The 19,183-nt window shown below is 43.5% G+C and overlaps 1 protein-coding gene across 2 annotated transcripts in view; it reads left to right on the top strand.

The window, feature by feature from the left end:
* The window catches only part of NSL1 (NSL1 component of MIS12 kinetochore complex), a 19,210-nt gene extending 252 nt beyond the window's left edge, over window positions 1–18,958 (top strand). The window contains exons 2-6 of one of the 2 annotated variants that reach the window (XM_085896113.1): window positions 6,788–6,869; window positions 10,196–10,317; window positions 10,431–10,488; window positions 13,193–13,260; window positions 17,276–18,958. In XM_085896113.1, coding sequence (XP_085752239.1) covers window positions 6,788–6,869; window positions 10,196–10,317; window positions 10,431–10,488; window positions 13,193–13,260; window positions 17,276–17,470 — 525 coding nt within the window. In that variant the 3' untranslated portion in view covers window positions 17,471–18,958. The other variant, XM_085896114.1, reaches the window with a different exon arrangement.
* Window positions 18,959–19,183: the final 225 nt, after the last annotated feature.

Genomic DNA, 19,183 nt, shown 5'->3' with positions numbered 1-19,183 from the left:
CAGTTTTCGATGTGCGCCACACACGCATCGTTTCCCATCCGGCCGACGTTTAGTGATGGCCGTGGCAGCCTCGGCTCGCTTTTAAGCCGTAAATAACGGCGATCGTTCTCCGTGCAATCCTGTGTACTATTTTTTAAAGGAGGTTTCATGGTATTTACGTGTGGGACGGCTTGTCGCGCTCGGCTAGGCCTTTAAGGCGGTGTATGTATTCATGACTCCAACAAATGAGAATTTCATTTTGCAACCACTAACAGCTTCTCGTGCTGGCAGGACGGTCTTCTCTCTCTAGAGAGGTACACACACGTGCAGCCTGGGTTCGAATCCCGAACCAGCTCTAAACTGCCGTTCTGGTGTTTCACACACACATACATATACACACACGCACACAATGAAAGGCAGGCACACACATATATATACACATACACATACACATACACATACACATACACATACACATACACATACACATACACATACACACATACACACATACACACATACACACATACACACATACACACATACACACATACACACATACGCACACAATGAAAGGCAGGCACACACGCACACACATATATATATATATATATATATATATATATATATATATATATATATATATATATATATATATATATATATATATATATATATATACACACACACACACACACACACACACACACGCACACAATGATTCATCCCCCTGAGTGACAAGCTGGCGTCTCGTTACCCGTGACCGCAACAATATAGTGTGTGTGTGTGTGTGTGTGTGTGTGTGTGTGTGTGTGTGTTTACTTTTGGCTGCTGTCGATCTTTATTTTCCCCAAGTCCAGGAGACCCCCCCCCCCTTCTCCGTTTCCCATTGGCCCATCCCATGGTTTCCACAATTGTGGTTTAACTTTCGTGGCATTATTCCAGGACATTGGAGTGTTTCACTGCATTTAGCATTGTTCTTGGAAGGATTATGAAGGTGATCTGTGTTCTTCAATACATAATGAAATTCAAATACAGGTTTATAGAGGTTTAAAGGTATTTGATTCTGGGTTTTACCACCGTTTTCGCCAGTGTCTATTACACCACCCTATATAACGCATTACAATACAGCCTGGTGTTGGCGCAGTGGTTATGGCAGTGGCTTGGGATCCATGAGGTCCTGAGTTCAAGCCCCGTTGGACCACTGAATTAATACACCAGGGGGTTGACTCAGCCTGTCATCCTTCCGAGGTCGGCGAAATGAGTACCAGTGTACTGGGCCGGTGTATACCCCGGTTAAAATAGGTGTACCATATCCCTGTGTCGTTAGAGGCGACCAGGGTTGTGTCAGGAAGGGCATCCGGTGTAAAACATGTGCCAAATCACTATGTGGATCATACGGATGATCCGCTGTGGCGACCCCTAACGGGAGCAGCCGAAAGAGGAAGAAGAAGATATAACGCGTTACAATAGTTCTTCGTCCCCTGTTATTTATGTCCTTTATGACCTTAAAAACAGTAAGTTTCCTGTTTGGAATGATTTTCAATTTTGTTTGACTCAGACAGGCAGACAGAGTTAAAAAAAAATCTCTCCTCTCTGCACATGCTCATTTGGGACGACATTCCGTACAATTTGCCTTGTTTGTTTGGAAGAATTGTGCAGGTGGAAAGGTTTTGAGTTTGTCACAATGGGAATCTTTCAGAGTATCAATTTCCAGATTGGCCACATGCTAAACTGACAAGGTTTGCAGTTGGAATTGAATTTTTTTATTTATTTAATTATTATTTAAGGTTATTTAATTATTATTTATACATCTTGATACTTCTAACATGATTGGTAATGCCAGGAAGGAATGTTTAAAAATATGTATATACTAATGCCAGGGGTTAAAATGACAAGATTGAAGGGATTGAAGCTCAAGTAGATGGAGATTGGAGAAGAGTATGGTAGTTGCAGTAAGTGAGATGTGGTTTCCTGAAGTCAAATTGGAGGACACGACTCTCATTTGACTTCAGGAAAACCACATGAACCAATGGCTAAAGATGTCGGTGTTTTATTTTATTTTTAACATGTTGATGTGCTGCTGAAGCAGATTTTTAGCAGGGTTTATACTGGGTGGTTTGCCATTGCCTTCCCAACGTTTGTGCGTGCTCGATCCTTTAAGTGCTGAGCCTCAAGCAAGAAAGCAGCACATCCCATTTTCGAAGTCCTTGGTACGACTCGGCCAGGATTCGAACCGCCGACCTCCGAGACTCGGAGCGGATGCTCCAACCATTATGCCGCTGTGTGTCTGGTTATACGGGTGTGACGGGAGGTGGTGTGCTAATCTGGGTGAAAGCGAGACAGAGATAATTATTGCAGATGATTCTGTCTGGATTGAGATCAGAGAATGTAAGAATAGTAATATACTTGTATGATTTGTTTATGGGGCTCCAGTTATGAGGAAAGGGGGGGGGGGGTTCATGAATAATTTGGAAATGGGAGCGTATTGATTGAAGCTGTTTTTAATTTTCCAGGAATAGATTTGGCCCAGCTGACAAGGATTTTTCTCGATCTAGTCCAGGATTGCTTTTTTAAGTTGGTTTCTCTGAAAGCCCATGAGAAGGAGTGCAGTGCCAGATGTTTTACAGTATTGATCCCCAAAATGAGAAGGAGTGCAGTGCCAGATGTTTTACAGTATTGATCCCCAAAATGAGGAGTGCAGTGCCAGATGTTTTAAAGTATTGATCCCCAAAATGAGAAGGAGTGCAGTGCCAGATGTTTTACAGTATTGATCCCCAAAATGAGAAGGAGTGCAGTGCCAGATGTTTTACAGTATTGATCCCCAAAATGAGGAGCGCAGTGCCAGATGTTTTACAGTATTGATCCCCAAAATGAGGAGTGCAGTGCCAGATGTTTTACAGTATTGATCCCCAAAATGAGAAGGAGTGCAGTGCCAGATGTTTTACAGTATTGATCCCCAAAATGAGAAGGAGCGCAGTGCCAGATGTTTTACAGTATTGATCCCCAAAATGAGAAGTGCAGTGCCAGATGTTTTACAGTATTGATCCCCAAAATGAGAAGGAGTGCAGTGCCAGATGTTTTACAGTATTGATCCCCAAAATGAGGAGCGCAGTGCCAGATGTTTTACAGTATTGATCCCCAAAATGAGAAGGAGTGCAGTGCCAGATGTTTTACAGTATTGATCCCCAAAATGAGAAGGAGTGCAGTGCCAGATGTTTTACAGTATTGATCCCCAAAATGAGAAGGAGTGCAGTGCCAGATGTTTTACAGTATTGATCCCCAAAATGAGAAGGAGCGCAGTGCCAGATGTTTTACAGTATTGATCCCCAAAATGAGAAGTGCAGTGCCAGATGTTTTACAGTATTGATCCCCAAAATGAGAAGGAGTGCAGTGCCAGATGTTTTACAGTATTGATCCCCAAAATGAGGAGCACAGTGCCAGATGTTTTACAGTATTGATCCCCAAAATGAGAAGGAGTGCAGTGCCAGATGTTTTACAGTATTGATCCCCAAAATGAGAAGGAGTGCAGTGCCAGATGTTTTACAGTATTGATCCCCAAAATGAGAAGGAGCGCAGTGCCAGATGTTTTACAGTATTGATCCCCAAAATGAGAAGGAGTGCAGTGCCAGATGTTTTACAGTATTGATCCCCAAAATGAGAAGGAGTGCAGTGCCAGATGTTTTACAGTATTGATCCCCAAAATGAGAAGGAGCGCAGTGCCAGATGTTTTACAGTATTGATCCCCAAAATGAGGAGTGCAGTGCCAGATGTTTTACAGTATTGATCCCCAAAATGAGGAGTGCAGTGCCAGATGTTTTACAGTATTGATCCCCAAAATGAGAAGGAGTGCAGTGCCAGATGTTTTACAGTATTGATCCCCAAAATGAGGAGTGCAGTGCCAGATGTTTTACAGTATTGATCCCCAAAATGAGGAGCACAGTGCCAGATGTTTTACAGTATTGATCCCCAAAATGAGAAGGAGTGCAGTGCCAGATGTTTTACAGTATTGATCCCCAAAATGAGAAGGAGTGCAGTGCCAGATGTTTTACAGTATTGATCCCCAAAATGAGAAGGAGTGCAGTGCCAGATGTTTTACAGTATTGATCCCCAAAATGAGAAGGAGTGCAGTGCCAGATGTTTTACAGTATTGATCCCCAAAATGAGAAGGAGCGCAGTGCCAGATGTTTTACAGTATTGATCCCCAAAATGAGGAGTGCAGTGCCAGATGTTTTACAGTATTGATCCCCAAAATGAGAAGGAGTGCAGTGCCAGATGTTTTACAGTATTGATCCCCAAAATGAGGAGCACAGTGCCAGATGTTTTACAGTATTGATCCCCAAAATGAGAAGGAGTGCAGTGCCAGATGTTTTACAGTATTGATCCCCAAAATGAGAAGGAGTGCAGTGCCAGATGTTTTACAGTATTGATCCCCAAAATGAGAAGGAGTGCAGTGCCAGATGTTTTACAGTATTGATCCCCAAAATGAGAAGGAGCGCAGTGCCAGATGTTTTACAGTATTGATCCCCAAAATGAGGAGTGCAGTGCCAGATGTTTTACAGTATTGATCCCCAAAATGAGGAGTGCAGTGCCAGATGTTTTACAGTATTGATCCCCAAAATGAGAAGGAGTGCAGTGCCAGATGTTTTACAGTATTGATCCCCAAAATGAGAAGGAGTGCAGTGCCAGATGTTTTACAGTATTGATCCCCAAAATGAGGAGTGCAGTGCCAGATGTTTTACAGTATTGATCCCCAAAATGAGAAGGAGTGCAGTGCCAGATGTTTTACAGTATTGATCCCCAAAATGAGAAGGAGTGCAGTGCCAGATGTTTTACAGTATTGATCCCCAAAATGAGGAGTGCAGTGCCAGATGTTTTAAAGTATTGATCCCCAAAATGAGGAGTGCAGTGCCAGATGTTTTACAGTATTGATCCCCAAAATGAGAAGGAGTGCAGTGCCAGATGTTTTACAGTATTGATCCCCAAAATGAGGAGTGCAGTGCCAGATGTTTTAAAGTATTGATCCCCAAAATGAGGAGTGCAGTGCCAGATGTTTTACAGTATTGATCCCCAAAATGAGAAGGAGTGCAGTGCCAGATGTTTTACAGTATTGATCCCCAAAATGAGAAGGAGTGCAGTGCCAGATGTTTTACAGTATTGATCCCCAAAATGAGAAGGAGCGCAGTGCCAGATGTTTTACAGTATTGATCCCCAAAATGAGGAGTGCAGTGCCAGATGTTTTACAGTATTGATCCCCAAAATGAGGAGTGCAGTGCCAGATGTTTTACAGTATTGATCCCCAAAATGAGGAGTGCAGTGCCAGATGTTTTACAGTATTGATCCCCAAAATGAGGAGCGCAGTGCCAGATGTTTTACAGTATTGATCCCCAAAATGATAGGGGAAATGGAGGCGAGGGTATTTGTGGACTCTTGATCACAACATGATCTATGCAAGTATTCTGTTGAGTGTTGAAGTTTGGGATCGTAGTGTCAGGCTGGTGGATTTCAGAAAGGCAAACTTAACTTTGAGGGTATGAAAAGAGTTGTGTGCTCTCGATTGGGGAGAAAAAAAATAAATAAATAAGAAGATAACGAGAGGGTATTTTTCATTCTCGGGGGAAGATAGCAGAGTGCAGTCAGTACCTGCTCTACAGGCGATCTTGTTCCGAGTGTGCAAGTGTGCAATATGTTCTGACGTCGTGGTTATACAGCTCAGATAATTCCAATTTCAAGCCAGCCCACCCCCTCCCCCCCCTTCTACCACCTGCCCCTCCCAAGGAAGGAAATGCAAACATGGGTGGAATTTATTTATTTTATTTTTTTTAAATATTTCCAAAAGTTAATGGAATTGAATGAAATTTGCACAGGCACAAACAACTTCAGGGTGCCGTTATTAATCCCTGAAAATTCCAGCTTCCTCAGTCAAATCTTCTCGGAGAAGTAGATGATTCGTTCTGTTTCTCTCTGCCTGGTGTTGGCTTAATGGTTAGGGTGGCGCGCTTTGGATCCTCGGATCCTGAGTTCAAATCCCGCTCAGCTGTTGAATTAATACCAGGTGGGGCTAACTCGGCCTGTCATCCTTCCAAGGTTGGCAAAATGAGTGCCAGCATGCTGGTATACTGTGTCGGAGTGGCGACCCGTCCAGGATTGTACCCAATAGCCAAGGAGACTGCTTAAGCAGAACATGTTGCTTCTACATGTTGCTGCGTTTGAGCCTTTGGAGTAACTGCTGAACGATATCTATCTGGGTTCTTCCCGCCATTGAGAGATGGTGCCAAAAACGATGCATCATATGATGGCTCAAAAAAGCTGTGGACGAGTTGTGACAAAACTTGGTGGATGAGTTGGTCAGGTGACGAGAACAAGCCGATTCGATTTTGGTTCAGCTCCGGATGTAGATCCTGCCCATCGGTGGGATACGAAACGTACCGTTCAGCCTGGCGGAGGTGTGCGCTCCACCGAGTAGTGTTCTCGTTCGCTGCTGTCCATCACACAGTTGAATGCAATTCACTCGGTCCTTTGTGGCGGCCTTTGTTTCCACGAGCACATTTCCAAGAGTGATTTATCCCCGACTTGTGTGGGTTGGGAATTATTTTTCTCATTGACGAAATTCCATCATACAATGTTTGATTTCAAGCAGAAATGTAAAACGATCATTTTTCAATGCCGGTTGCATTTGCAATGTGATGATGTGCAAGCCAATGGCAGCCAATGCAGTCGCAATATTGTTCTTTTGCGACCAACATATTCTGGCAGTTCTAACACCATCAAAAGTAACTCGTGGTTTGATTGATTTATTTTTTTTCAGGCCTTTTTAAACGATCTGCATGAGAATGTGACTGTCAATGGAAAACGGTGGCATGAAGTGCAAGAAGATCAGACTGAAAATGGTGAGAGTTATGCTTGATGTATGAATTGTTTGTCCTTGAATACTGCATGTTCCATTTGGTAAGTTATCAGTGTAGTGGTGTCGAGGCTTTTGCTTCAACTTCTTCGTTCATATTGTAGCACAGGACTGTGGGGTGGCATAATTGCCTGATGGTGCGAGTGTGCCGCTGATTCAGTGCCCTCTGCTGGTTAGGACAGGAATTTGTAATTTCCTCATGGTGCCGGTGATCGCTCTCCTACTCTTCACGAAGGACACCGCGGGATCTTTGGCATCCACCGACGAATGCCGGCAGACGGGACACCCGGTTTAACGTCCATCCGAGGGACGGGCACACGCGTTGATGAATCGCCCTGCCTGTGAAGCACCAAGATGACAGTTTATAGCTTGGTCAGGATTCAAACCCAGGCTAGACAGCTTAGAGGTGAGTGTGCATACCCCTTGGCCATCTTGTCAGCCCTTTGCTCTGATGAAGAGTTCGCATCCAAAACATCGGCCTTCACTTTGCTTCCCCAGACTGTTAACATGCTTTTTATCACCGCCGATGCAGACCGATACTGATCTTGACAGAGTCGTCTATCATCTTCGTAATGCATTCACTTCATTCGTACACCCAAGGATGTGGAGCAAGATTTGGCAGCTCCTGGGGCCATGTTTGTGCATCCCCCCCCCTCCCTCTGCTGCAGTTCCACTGTGGAAGCACACATCTGGATCGGATACGAACTTTTAATGAAATGCACTGCACCTGACGACAAGAAGCCCTAAATAACACGCTTTGTGTGGAAGGTGCAGTGGTGGGAACCCCCGCTTTTTTTTTCCAATGCCTGGGGCAATTAGATCCAGACCTTGCACCGCTCAAACTTTTGTCAATGTATTGTCATGTTGAGTGCTCCGTTTACACGGCGTGCCACTGCGCCGGGACCTTTCGTCACGGGAAATAACCAAACTGTCTCTGACTGCACTTCATTCAGTTATTTACCTTTCCCCAATATCACCCAAACGAACTGAAATTGATGGCTCGAACAACTTGTCAACGATGTTGAGAAATTCAGCGAAACGTATGCCACTCTCGGCACCACAGATCACACTTTTGCAACCATTAAGTTTTGCAGGTTGGGACTTTCATTTGTCTATGATATGCAGATGCAGAACTCTGCAGCCTGCTTTTGAAAGCCAGGAGCAAGACAAGTACGAATGACGACGTGAATCCGAAGGCTGAGCAAGCCAGAGATGAGTAGCTCCTCAACCAGCCCACGTGGACCCTCTCTGTCCTTTCCACACGATTCGTCTTGGTCTGCCCTCTGTCCTCCCTCAAAGCGCTTCTTTGCACTCTGTGCATGTGGAGTTCTCTCTCTAAAGTCACTTCTTCCCCTCTCCCAAAAAACAGCGTGATAAATGCTTGGGTCAATCCCAAACTTCTCCAGAGAAAACTACAAAAATGGTGTGCCTCAAACTCCTCGATGATCAGCTTCTCGTCCTCATTGTCCTCTTCCTCTTGGGCAGAGTCCTTCTCCAGGGCAGCCCCAATAAAAATAAATCCATTTCCACTTCTGGCTCCACAGCACACTTTGCCGCCATGGCTGGCACCCACTGGCCAGAGATCGTGATGGCCTTTCGCACATGTGTGACGTGTTTCTTTTTTGAGACGGGACATCCTCACCTGGCTCCACCCACAAACAAGAGGTGTGTGCGCACCTGAAATATTACTCTGACTATCGTGTCTATTAATTAGATGCTGTGTGGACTGCTTCCCCACTGACGGATCACTGGTACCTTGTACATGTTGCTGCATTTGAGCCTTTGGAGTAACTGCTGAACTATATCTATCTGGGTTCTTCCCGCCATCTTTGTTCCTTTCACATTTCTCTTTCTTCATTCTAATTCTTGCTTTTTCTTTAATTTCTTCTTTCTTTCTTTGTCTACAAAGAATTGAATTCTTGCAGAACATTTTCTGTAAGTCCCATTTGGCTGCACATAGATGTGTTTTTGAGGGTAATGGTGTCGCTGCTGAAACCCGAATCCTGTCCACATTCCCTGGTGACTCTGTCTTTGCTGGACTTATTCGGGTTCCTTCTGATTACTCGAATGCAGTATTTGGCGTTCTGTTTGATGACATATGCTGCCTCTTCAGCTTTGCATTTTTCAAGACTTACTCTGACATGTTCCTGTTACATGGCAAACTAACCTACTCGAAACGTACGGACCATATGTTACACTTGCCTGCCACAGTCTAGCTATGGATTCCACCTCCCCCCCCCCACCTCTTCCACGTAAGTATTTCAACCTTTGGACAAAACTTCCTCCAAAGCTAAGGAATTCTTTGGTCATCCTCTTGGTCTGTCCTACATAAATGCTCATGTCAAGTTCCATTAATGACAGGTTAAACCATTGAATTTTATCATTCACTGGGGCCTGTGCCTATTTTGCTTACCAATTTGTCTTGAAATGACCTTCAATGCTGTACCCTTGTCCAAGGTGACTGTTCCCCCTCGCTGCCCCCCCCCCACCTACTTTGGTTGTGATGATTTGTGGTGGTTAGATAGTGCAGTCTTGAATGGGTCAAATGGTGACCTCGTGTGTTGAAGGTCCTTTTATTTCCTTATATGGTGTGAAATCCAAGTGGAGAAGCCGCATTGATTCTGCTCGTGTTGATAAGGCCTAAGTCACATTTGCTCTACGGCGAGGATACGGCGGCCGTACGCCCTCTGAATTGACAGAAACGTGCGGCGGCTGCGAGTTTCTGCGGTGGCCTCAGGGTGGCCCTACGCCGTTTGGCTATATTTTACAGGCTGTAAGGTCGCCGTGGAATTATAACGTGGAGTTATAACTTTTTTCATTTCTACGTTCGCCGTAGCAATTCGACAAGCCGAAAAAAAAAACTGGTAAAAAAATAAATAAATGAACCCACTCGTTACCGTCCGTCTGGCCGCACGTTCGCCTTAAGGCCCCCCTGCGGTCGCCTTGCGGGCACCTTGAGGCTACCTTGCATCAGCCTTGAAAAGTCTATGGCCGGCGCAGGGCCCCCTTAAGGTCACCGTGCGACATCAAATCAAAGACCGTACGGCACCACCACGTTTTCGGTCTCCACAATTTCTAAATACGCCGTGCGGCTCCCCGAAAAATAAAAACATATGCGACTGCTACATTCTGTGACTGTGGAAATACTGTGGCCGCCGTATAATTGCTCGTGGCCGTATATTTTGGAGACCCCACGGCCGCCGTGGCAAATGTGACTTCGGCCTAAGCATGTAAATGTTGTGGGTGACTCCGCTTTGGAGGTTCATGAGGATCATTATCAATCTAATGGTTGTTTTTGTTCTCCTTCATCAGAAAATGTCACATTGAACCTTCTGTACAATGAAGTGGAAGAGGTCGCTTCTAAGAGGAAACGCTATCCAAAATTGATTTTACGACACTTGGTCATCGAAATGGCCGCCGAGAGAGATGCCATGGTAACATTTTTTTGTTGTTGTTTCAAAAGAATTTATTTTGATTCTTTATTTTTTGATTTCTGTATTTTGATTATTTTTTTTTTCCCCAACATTTTATTTTCTTCTTTGCTTAGGAGAAATATCAGCCCATCTTTAAACCAAGCATGCCAGAGAGCGTGAACAGCGCTGATGGTGAGCAAATGTATTGATGGTAAATATGAGCCTCACCTTTGTTTTTTGTTCATTCCTCAAAATGTCAGTTTCATTTGAAAGATTATTATTATTATTATTAATAAGGAAAAATGTGGATGGAACCGATTTCTCCTATTTCATTGGCTTCTATTTGGAGTTGCCAGAGTGTTGCCATTTGGGTGATTTCCACTGATTTGCCTTCGTCGATCAAGTTCTTTCTCTCATTTCATACAGTCAAAACTCATGAAGGGGCAAAATGGCAAAGCATGCATGGGGATTGGGGAATCGCTTAGTGTGAGCTCTGAGTAGGAGGTCGGTGCTTCGAACCCCGGCCTTGTCATACCAAAGCCTTTAAAACTGTTATGTGCTGCTTCTTTACTTTAAGCACAACATTTGAATGGATGGAACATGGACAAACAACCATAGGTTAGTTAAAAATAGGACCGCCTGTCCTGAAGCTCACCTGGATCAGGAGCAACAGTCCTGCAGATCCCCTGAGTTAGATCCTGAATTTTTTATATTATTTCTTTTTTAATGCCATGAACAAACTGATACATCAAGGGTGATGAAGATTGTGGTCAACACTCGCACCTAACAAGATTTCCTGTAGGGCGGGTACTCTGCAAGTTGATATTATTAAATTGGCATGGCAGCAAAGAGCGTGTCTCGACGTTAGATATGCTTTCACATTCCGTGAGAAAGGATCATGGGAAAAGGCTCTGGACATACATCGAGCTTTCGATAATAATCTGTCATCCTACCCTGCTCTCCAAACTGATAATACAATCCAATGCCAACTTCAATCTTGGATCACTGACTTCCTCCACTCTCACGTGACTCTGGCTCTCAATGGAACCCTTTCTTCTTTCCCTATCAAGGCTGGAGTACCCCAAAGCAGTGTTCTCAACCCCATCTTATTTCTAATCCTCATCAATGATCTCACTGACTCTCTGGAAAAATCCTCTATTTCTGCAGATGACTCCACACTCTGCCGTGACTTCTGTTGGGCAAGCCACATTTCAAAATTGGCCTCCGAAACTACACGCTGAGTGAGCATCCTTCATCATGCAAAGTCCTTCCTTGGCACACCTGAGCTATCCACCTGCAAGGCTTTCATCCGCAGCTCGATGGAGTACTGCTCTCCCCTCTGGGCTGGTGCCCCTGCCTCACATCTTGCTCAGCTTGACGTCATGGAAACTGATGCTTTCAAGGTCAATGGAGTCTCACGATGAAGCTAGTTCTATGGGACTATCACTTCACCATTGCCCATAGGTCGGTGGTCTGTCTTCCACCTTGTTTTTGGACTCGCAGCCTCTGCCTTCTCCGTGCTTTGTCCCCCACAGGTATCTGCAGGACACACGCAGTCTACCAGCAACCCCCTCCTCGTGAAACAGCTTAAATCCAGAACCACTACTCACTTCCACTCATTTATTCCTTTTTTTTTTTTTTCTGTTTGTGGAACCACCTTCCCATACTCTTCAATCTCATTCTTGCCTCCAGGTTTTCAGGACAGCTGTTCACCACCATCTTGTCATCCCCCTTCCAAAATCGTAATCTTTTCTACACCTGTTAAACCACTCCTCCCAAACATTTTGCTTGTGTATCCATATTGTCCACCCTTATCCTTTGTTATCTGCATTCCTAGTTTCTCCCTCCATCGTGCTGTTGGTGTTTAGCCTTTTCTCCTGCTGTTCCCTTTGTTATGTTTTCCTGATTTGTTCTGTCATAGCTCTTCCCTGAGCCGAGAGTGTGTTTAAAAAAAAACCATTGCAGGTATGATTGAGAAAGGTGAGATGGCAGTGAGCTCCAATCTTGAATCACTGGAGGGAAGTGTATGACACTGGACAGACACTTTTTTTCAGGGGGGGGGGGAAATAAATAAAGGAGCAGTTGAGCATGCTTTGATTAAGGACAGTTTCGCAGAGTGGGTTGTTGGATGATCATGGTCTTGGAAGGGTTTGTGATCAAGAGGCCCAAGCTTTACCTGATTCTTTGTTGTTGTTGTTGTTGTTCTTTGTTGTTTAAAAAAAAAAAGCATTTGGACCATTTACTTTTTTATTTTCTTTCGAAGATTGAAGCTCTTGGAAGAGAAAGGTGACAAGGGGTATAAACTTGACAGTGGGGCAACAGTTGGACACAATTAGCAAATATATTAACCAACAGGAAAAGAGGAGAGGAAACACCACAACCAATAGACAATGGGTACGTGAGGGTAAGATGTTGTCAGAACCAGATGGGTTGGGAACACGGGGTTGACACGTTCTACCAAGTATCTTGAGATGGGAAGAGGGGAGCACACACTAGACATGGACATTAAAAAGGAATTACCAAGATATTGAGGAAGGATACTGGTTGGAGAGTCCAGCCTTGAGATAACAAAGATGTGTTTGACTTGCTTCGGGAAGAACTCCCATTTGTTGAGACTTGTGGAGTGGACCTAAAGTTTCCCCTCAATTGCGTTGCTTGACCGCGACTGCCTCCCCACAGAATTTGGTTTACCCGAGCCGAGACTGGAGGATGGATGGGATGACGCAAACCGGTGCTTTTTGTGTGGTTTATATGAACGGTGCACTGTACTTCAAACATTGGTCATGTGCCCACTGCCCATGTATTGTAAAATTATTTGATTGCTGTATGCTCCCAACCACCTTGAATTACCATCACTGGCGTTTGAAATGTTCACATTTTTATTTTACCTTCGCAGAGGAGTGTCACTCGACCTTAATGAAACGTTTGTCCAAGATGGACAAAGAAGCAATGGATGTGATGCAGGTACTTGTTTTGCATCCCAAGTCATACTCCACAGTACTTTTATTTATTTATTTATTTTTATTAAAGTAGTGTATTGTATTTATCTTGTAGGTGAGGTGTACAGACAACTTTTTTATTATTATTATTATTTTTCTTTTGAATCTCATGGATTGTCCTTGCAACTTGGGACTTGATACGAGACATTTGGGAAGCATAATCAAAGAAATGTATGTACATTGATCAAAAGCATTTAATTGGACTTTCACATCAAAATTTAAATGGTCATCTGCTTGTTACTCTCGCCGAAGGAGTAGGAGAGGGTATTGCATTTGGGTCTGTTTGTTACTTACGAAATCTAAAGATTTCGTAAGTATATTGATGACTTCCGTTTCTGTTTTTGTTTGTGTGTTTGTTTGTTTGTAGGCACGATAACTCGAGAACAGAAGAAGCTACCAATGTCAAATTACACCACGTGATTCAGGAGGGTGGTGGCGAGCGCTGATTAGATTTTGGTCAAAATCGGTCAAAGGTCAAGGTCACAGTGAGGTCAAACATCCAAAACATTCGATTTTTTTATGGTTTGGTGCAGAATCATCATAGAAACTTTTGGTTTGCGTCGCTACCTTCTCCAGAGACAGCTTTTATTAGACAAGGTCAGAGGTCAAGTTGACGATTTTGTAAGTACCAGTCTATGACTGCTTGTTATCTTGCCAAAACAAAGTTTTTGCAAGATATGTTAGTCAGCTTGTATGTTTTTTTTTGTTTGTTTGTTTGTCTGTAATCACGTATTAAAAATTCTGCAGAGCACAGTTATCATTGGAAATTTTTGTAACTTCCCATATCTCAGAGTCCTATAGAGGTCCCTTTCAGCGCATAAAATTTTGAAGGTCAAGGTCAAAGGTCAAGGTCACTTTGTCGCAAATCAGGGGAGTCGACGAAACCCTTATTTTTTTGAGTAATTTTGATCGGATCGTCTTCAAACTTCATGGGAATATAGTTCATGGTCTGGCGCTCAGCTGATTAATTTTTGGTGGCGATTGGCCTTGACCTTCATGGTTAGCGCCTAAGGTCAAACATATTTGACCCCAAGGTCAAATTTTCAAGTTTTAGGAACCATATCGTGTAGTACCTCAAACTGAACACCTCGATGAGTGCTTTCTAGATATGTCAAGCTTGAGACGTTATGACGTCATTTGGTGACGTTATGAGGCAAACACATATTTTTCATGGTTGCTCTGTAGAACGATTCTCATCGGAATCTCTCGTAGGCAGATATTCCTCAAGGAGTTGCTCCTGGTGGATAGCAGCTCTGTTCACCTCAGTGTGACGTTAAAGAAGTCACACGTGGTCACCTTTCGGCAAGATACGGGTCACCCTGCGGGTGACATTGGTTTATTTGTCTATTTGTCTGTCTGCACAGAACTTTCTTGTTTGCCATTCCAATTCTCCATCATTTAAAGTTGGGCACAAACAAAACCTGATCGGTATTGCAATAGCATGGGGCAGAGGATACAGGTGATGGCCATTTGTTTATTTATTTTTAATTCCTCCACCGACAGTTGCCGGAGGCATTGTAGTACAGCGGATAAGCTCTCATATTTTAACAAATTGTGCATTTTATGAGAAAAGCATGAAATTTCTAGCATAGTTAGGTTATACCATAATGTTTATTTTTGGATGTGGAGGGAAGTCAGATTTGACCTCTGAGGGGACAGTGAGAGGTCAATTCCAAGATGGCCGCTAGTCACCCGGGTCTAATGTTCAAACGTCCTTAATTTTGGAACCAGACCCACCAGCCTCAAAGCCTCAACAAGACAGAAGAGGGGAAAGGGCACCAGGAAAAGAGTGGCTCCTTCTACTGTGATGCCAAAGAACTGGAAGGACTTCCTTCGATACGATGATAACAAAACCGAATTGTTTGCTTTCCTGTCATGCGTAGTTGTTCATCTTCCTGTAGCAGAGGGCAAGGAACTCTATGCAACAGATGGAAGTGGAGTCCTTTGCTCTCCGGCTGAGTCATACTTGGCCTGCCTTGCCCCATGTTCACAGGAGGAGGCCGACACTCGTCTACTTCTGCATGTGGCAGATGCTGTGCAAAAGGGGTGTAAGAAGGTGACCATACGTACCGTTGATACTGATGTGGTAGTACTGGTTGCAGCTTCATTCAGCAAGACAGCTCCTTATGAGCTGTGGGTTGCCTTTGGTGTTGGGTCAAGCTTTCGTTACATAGCTGTTAAAGAAATGGTTGCCACAATGAATCAAACACAGTGTCTGACTCTCCCAGTCCTTCACACTTTCACTGGGTGTGACACTATCTGCATTCGCTGGCAGAGGAAAGAAGACTGCCTGGGAAACTTGTAAGTCTTTCCCAGAGGTGAATGATGCTTTCAATGAACTCCTATGCATGCCAAGTGAGGTCAGTGAAGGATCAATGTTACTGCTAGAGAGATTTGTGGTGCCGATGTACGACCGAACCAGTGAGAGCACGGAAGTGAATCATGCCAGGAAACAGCTCTTCACACAGAAGTCTAGAACTCTAGAGAACATTCCTCCAACCCAGGCAGCACTCAAACAGCACATCAAGCACACTTGCTACCAGGCCAACTGTTGGAACCAGGCATTGGTCCTGGATCCAGAGATGCCAGAGCCATATGACTGGGGCTGGACAAAGGAAACAACTGGGTGGCAGCCGCTTTGGACCACTCTCCCTGAAGCATCAAAATCGTGCCATGAATTGATCCGCTGTCGCTGTGAGAAAGGATGCACTGGACGGTGCAAGTGTGCCAAAGCTGCGCTCAAGTGCACTGCACTGTGCTTCTGTTCTGGAGGCTGTTACATTTTGATCACTACCATTACCATCATCATCATTGCTATTAATAAAGTATTAAATAGACTAGCAGCATGGGACTATTCTGTTAGTTTTTTTGTATTATCATCCCTATAGTGTCAAAATGGAAGCGAAGTTTCGCTATATTGCATAGGTCCAATCCATTGTCTTTACTAAAAGAATGTCCAAAAGTTAGTGTAATTTGACCTTGACCTTGATCGAAATGCATTTCCTTGGCTCCTGGCGAGCTCAAAAGTATCACCAAACGAATGGCCATTCCAAACTTAGTTGGAAATGACACCTTAAATGTTTTTTTTACACTGTTTAGTTCCAAAATTAAACGCGTTTGAACATTTGACCCGGTGGACTGGCGGCCATCTTGGATTTGACCTCTCACTGTCCTCAGAGGTCAAATCTGACTTCCCTCCACATCTGAAAATAAACCTTATATTATGGTATTCACTAACTATGTCAGAAAATTCATGCTTTTCTCATAAAAAACGCACAATTATTGTGCTTATCCGCTGTACCATTGTTTTCAGGTCTCTCTCTGTCCGTGCGTGATAAGTTTTCATTACTGCATTGACTTAAGAACGGCTGAAATTATCAGTCAAACTTGGTACAAGTATGTATGATGCAGAGATGAGCTGATTCGTTTTTGTAGTTGAGAGGTCAGAGGTCATGTCAGGTAAAAATGTGATACCTGAGACCAGCAGAAGGGATTTGAATCAAACTTGGTACAAGTATTTTTATGATGTAATGTGGGTGGAGGAATATCGGTCGACGTGTGAGTGCCATTCTGGGTGTCTGGCAAATGCATATTCGGCCTGCTGGTTGCATTGTCACTGAGGCAGGCTGTGCTGCTGATGCAGTGCCCCTGCACATTGGGGCAAGAGTTTGTGATTTGGCCAACCCCGCCTGTGAGACACCAATCTAACAGTTTATCATGTGATCGGGAATCAAACCCAGACTAAATGGTTCAAAGGCTGGTGTGCGACCACTGTGCCATCCTATCGGACATCATTCTCGAGCTTATTTGGACATTCAAGGACGTATGGTGTGATGTTGTTGCTTGCGATTAGATCACATGAATGCATGCTTGAGGGGGATCAAAATTAGTTTTTAAAAGGATGATTTGTGAGCACGTGGGGGGCATTCTTCAGCCAGTGAATACAAACGTCTTCATCTCAGTTGCACTGTGATTTGCAGAACGCCGCTTCTACATCCGATAAAATGAAGGAAATGTCGGCAGCGATGACCATGTTCAAGGCAACGAGAGGTAACCATCTTGATTGTGAGATCTTTGGAGCACCTGAACAGCATCAAAAAAGACCAGCACAGAATCACAGTTTTCCACTGAAATCTGAGATTGGTCAGAGTGGGTGGAATTCCAGTCGCAGCTGAAATTATCCACATCAACTGACACCACCAGTGTTTTGGCCAAGTGGTGGCTCTCTTGAGCATTTTTTTAAATTCAATTTCTGCCCCAACTTTGTTGCAATAATGTGTATTTTAAGTGTTAAATAATTTGCCTTCGGTCTGGGTTGGCAGGGTAGCAGTATGAGCATTCGCCTCCGAGCTAACTAACGAGTTTGAATCCAGCTGCACACAAAATTAATTGTTGCATTTAATTTGATTGCACTTTGACATTTGAATTATATCCAATCTTTTCTTTTCTTTTCTTTTTTTTTCTTTTCTCCCCCCCCCCCCCCATTTTTCATTTGTGAATTGAATCGAAGCACTTGCCAGCATAATATCTGAATTATGAGAGCTCATCCATAGAAAGATTGGCAATATAAGTTTTGTTATTTGGTGATTTATCTTGGTTGGTTTAAACACTTGCCAGGATTCTTCTCCCCAAAATGTTTTGTTTTTTAGTATTTTTTTTATTTTTCGACATTAGCTTTTATACTATGATGTTTAAGGTGTGAGTACTTTAAAGAGGAAATATCGGCAGGTGCAAGTCAGTGATGCACAGGAAGCCAATGAATTGGGGAAGGTCGGTAAAACGTGAGTGGATTTTAGCAATAATAGATTAAATTAAGTAGATTAGCAGATTTTTGTAAAATATTGAATGATTATCCCCCCCTTTCTTGAGGTCATTTCATGTGGCTGAGTCCTTTATATGCATATATCGTTGCATTAACATCAATTTTCTTTGTTTGATATCGAGTAAGATTTCTGTAAGGCTGTCTATCAGACAGGTACTGTATCTGCAGGACACTTGCAGTCCACCAACAACCCCCACCAATGAAACTTACAAAATGCAGAACCACTGCTCACCTCCACTCATTCATTCCAATTCCCCCCCGCCCCCCATTGTGTGGAACCAACTTCTACATTCATGTCAATGTCATTCTTCATAACAGCTGTTGATCGCAATCTCAGATCTCCCATCCAAAATCGTGATCCTTCCTACACCCATTAAACCACACCTCCCACCCCCTCCCTACCCTCCCAAAATTGCTTATGTATCCATCTTGTTCACCCGTTACGTTCTTCCCTACCCCTCATCGTTACCCACATTCCTTGTTTGTCTTTCTTCATCCATTTTCTCCCTTCACCCCATTGTTGGCATTTCCTCCTGCTGTTCCTTTTGTTCCGTTGTGCCCTGATCCATTCTGTTCAAGCTCATCCATTAGCCTTACCTATGTATACAAAAAAACAAAACCCAGTACAACCCTGTGTAATTTAATTTATTTGTCGCAATAAAAAGGCTGCTTTTTACTTTTTGAAAAGAGCAATTAAATACATTTTTATATATATAAAAACAAGCTCTCGCTCATTCAAAATGCTGCCATTTAATTTGTATAAAGATATTATGGTTAAAGTTGTTTCTTTGTAAATACTTGTTTCTGATAGTCTTTGGAATAAAGTTCTGCATTGTCTTTGTATATGTTCCATTTATTTGCAGGGCAATTTGGGAGAGGGGGGGGTGGTGGGTGGCAGGGTGACTTGGTGAGAGACTTGTTATTTGTTGATGTGGAGAGTCCAAATAACCAGCTCTTTGCAATCCATGAAATGTACACGGCAACGATGACTAGTCCTTTCATGTGCAGAGTTGATGGGATCAAAAACTTTCGAGGCATCCTGTCGTGTAAGACTTGTCATTTAAAC

This window comes from Eptatretus burgeri, chromosome 9, assembly GCF_056783735.1.
Source record: "Eptatretus burgeri isolate ZD-2024b chromosome 9, Ebu_testis_v1, whole genome shotgun sequence".
NCBI lineage: Eukaryota > Metazoa > Chordata > Myxini > Myxiniformes > Myxinidae > Eptatretus > Eptatretus burgeri.
This window is presented reverse-complemented; position numbering and strand designations above follow the sequence as displayed.